This window comes from Aythya ferina (assembly GCF_964211825.1).
Source record: "Aythya ferina genome assembly, contig: HAP1_SCAFFOLD_29, whole genome shotgun sequence".
NCBI lineage: Eukaryota > Metazoa > Chordata > Aves > Anseriformes > Anatidae > Aythya > Aythya ferina.
In genome coordinates, this window is record NW_028181463.1 from 2659292 (window position 1) to 2660829 (window position 1538).

The window sequence follows — 1538 nt, forward strand, 5'->3', positions numbered from 1 at the left end:
CTTTGGCCACTTTGGGTGAGCTATCCTGGGTCTGTACCCTCCCAGCTCTTGCTGCACCCCCATCCTGCCCGTTGGCAGGACAGAGTGAGAAACTGAACTGTCCTTGCCTTGGTGTAAGCACTGCTCTGCAACAATTAAAACTTCGGCATATTATCAGCATTCTTCTCATCCTAAGCCAAAACATAGCACTCTACCAGCTACTAGGAAGAAAATTAACTCTATCCAAGCTCAAACAAGGACAAATGCTATACCTAGAGGGCACAAATTGCCTGAGATTAACTTGAGTTAAACTAGAAAAGAGAGACAGTTCATTACTAAGCAAATACTAAAACTAGAATCAGTTTCTTCAGTGTCGCTTTGAGCTCCTGGTTCCTCATGCTGTAGATAAGGGGGTTCACTGCTGGAGGCACCACTGAGTACAGAACTGCCATCACCATGTCCAAGGATATGGAGGAAATAGAAGGGGGCTTCAGGTAGGCAAACAAGACAGTGCTGAGAAAGAGGGAGACCACGGCCAGGTGAGGGAGGCACGTGGAAAAGGCTTTGTGCTTGCCCTGCTCAGAGGGCATCCTCAGCACTGCCCTGAGGATCTGAACATAGGACACCAAAATGAAAACAAAACAACCAACACCAAAGCAACCACTAACTAGAAGAACACCAACTTCTCTGAGGTAGACATCTGAGCAGGAGAGCATGAGGATGTGGGGGATTTCACAGAAGAACTGGTCCACAGCATTGCCTCGACAGAGGGGCAGGGAAAATGTGTTGGCCGTGTGCAGGACAGCATTGAGAAAGCCACTGCCCCAGGCAGCTGCTGCCATCTGGGCACAAGCTCTGCTGCCCACGAGGCTCCTGTAGTGCAGGGGCTTGCAGATGGCAATATAGCGGTCGTAGGCCATGACAGAGAGAAGGGAAAACTCTGCTGACATCAAGAAGACAAAGAGAAAGACCTGTGCAGCACAGCCTTGATAGGAGATGGCCCTGGTGTCCCAGAGGGCATTGGCCATGGCTTTGGGCAGAGTGGTGGAGATGCAGCCCAGGTCCAGGAGGGCAAGGTTGAGGAGGAAGAAGTACATGGGGGTGTGGAGGCGGTGGTGGCAGGCTATGGCGCTGAGGATGAGGCCGTTGCCCAGGAGGGCAGCCAGGTAGATGCCCAGGAAGAGCGCGAAGTGCAGGAGCTGCAGCTCACGCGTGTCTGCGAATGCCAGCAGGAGGAATTCAGTGATGGTGCTTCTGTTGGACATCTGCTTTTTTTGAGATGTGGTCCTGAACAAAGAAGAGGATGAGAGTAATAAAGTACAAGAAATTTATCAGAAGGAAATTAATTCAATTTCTCATTTAAAATCATCACCTATATTGTGCACTTTCTGGCAGACATTTGGCAGATCCCTTTCATGCATCCTGATTCATTCTGCCTGACGGAGTCTGTTGGAACAGGGGCCTCTTCTACGGGCACTGCAGGAGTCAGCCCTGTCCTACAGCAAGAGGTGAAGAGGAACATGGGGAAATGTTGGTTTCACTTCCTTCCTGATCTGAAA

At 50.3% G+C, this 1538-nt stretch overlaps 1 protein-coding gene across 1 annotated transcript; it reads right to left on the bottom strand.

The window, feature by feature from the left end:
- Window positions 1-314: 314 nt before the first annotated feature.
- On the bottom strand, window positions 315-1244 carry LOC311428146 (olfactory receptor 14C36-like; the record flags this gene model as incomplete). The annotated part of the gene is made up of 1 exon (XM_084539695.1): window positions 315-1244. The coding sequence occupies one exon, from the start codon at window positions 1242-1244 to the stop codon at window positions 315-317; it is 930 nt and encodes a 309-aa protein (XP_084395821.1).
- Window positions 1245-1538: the final 294 nt, after the last annotated feature.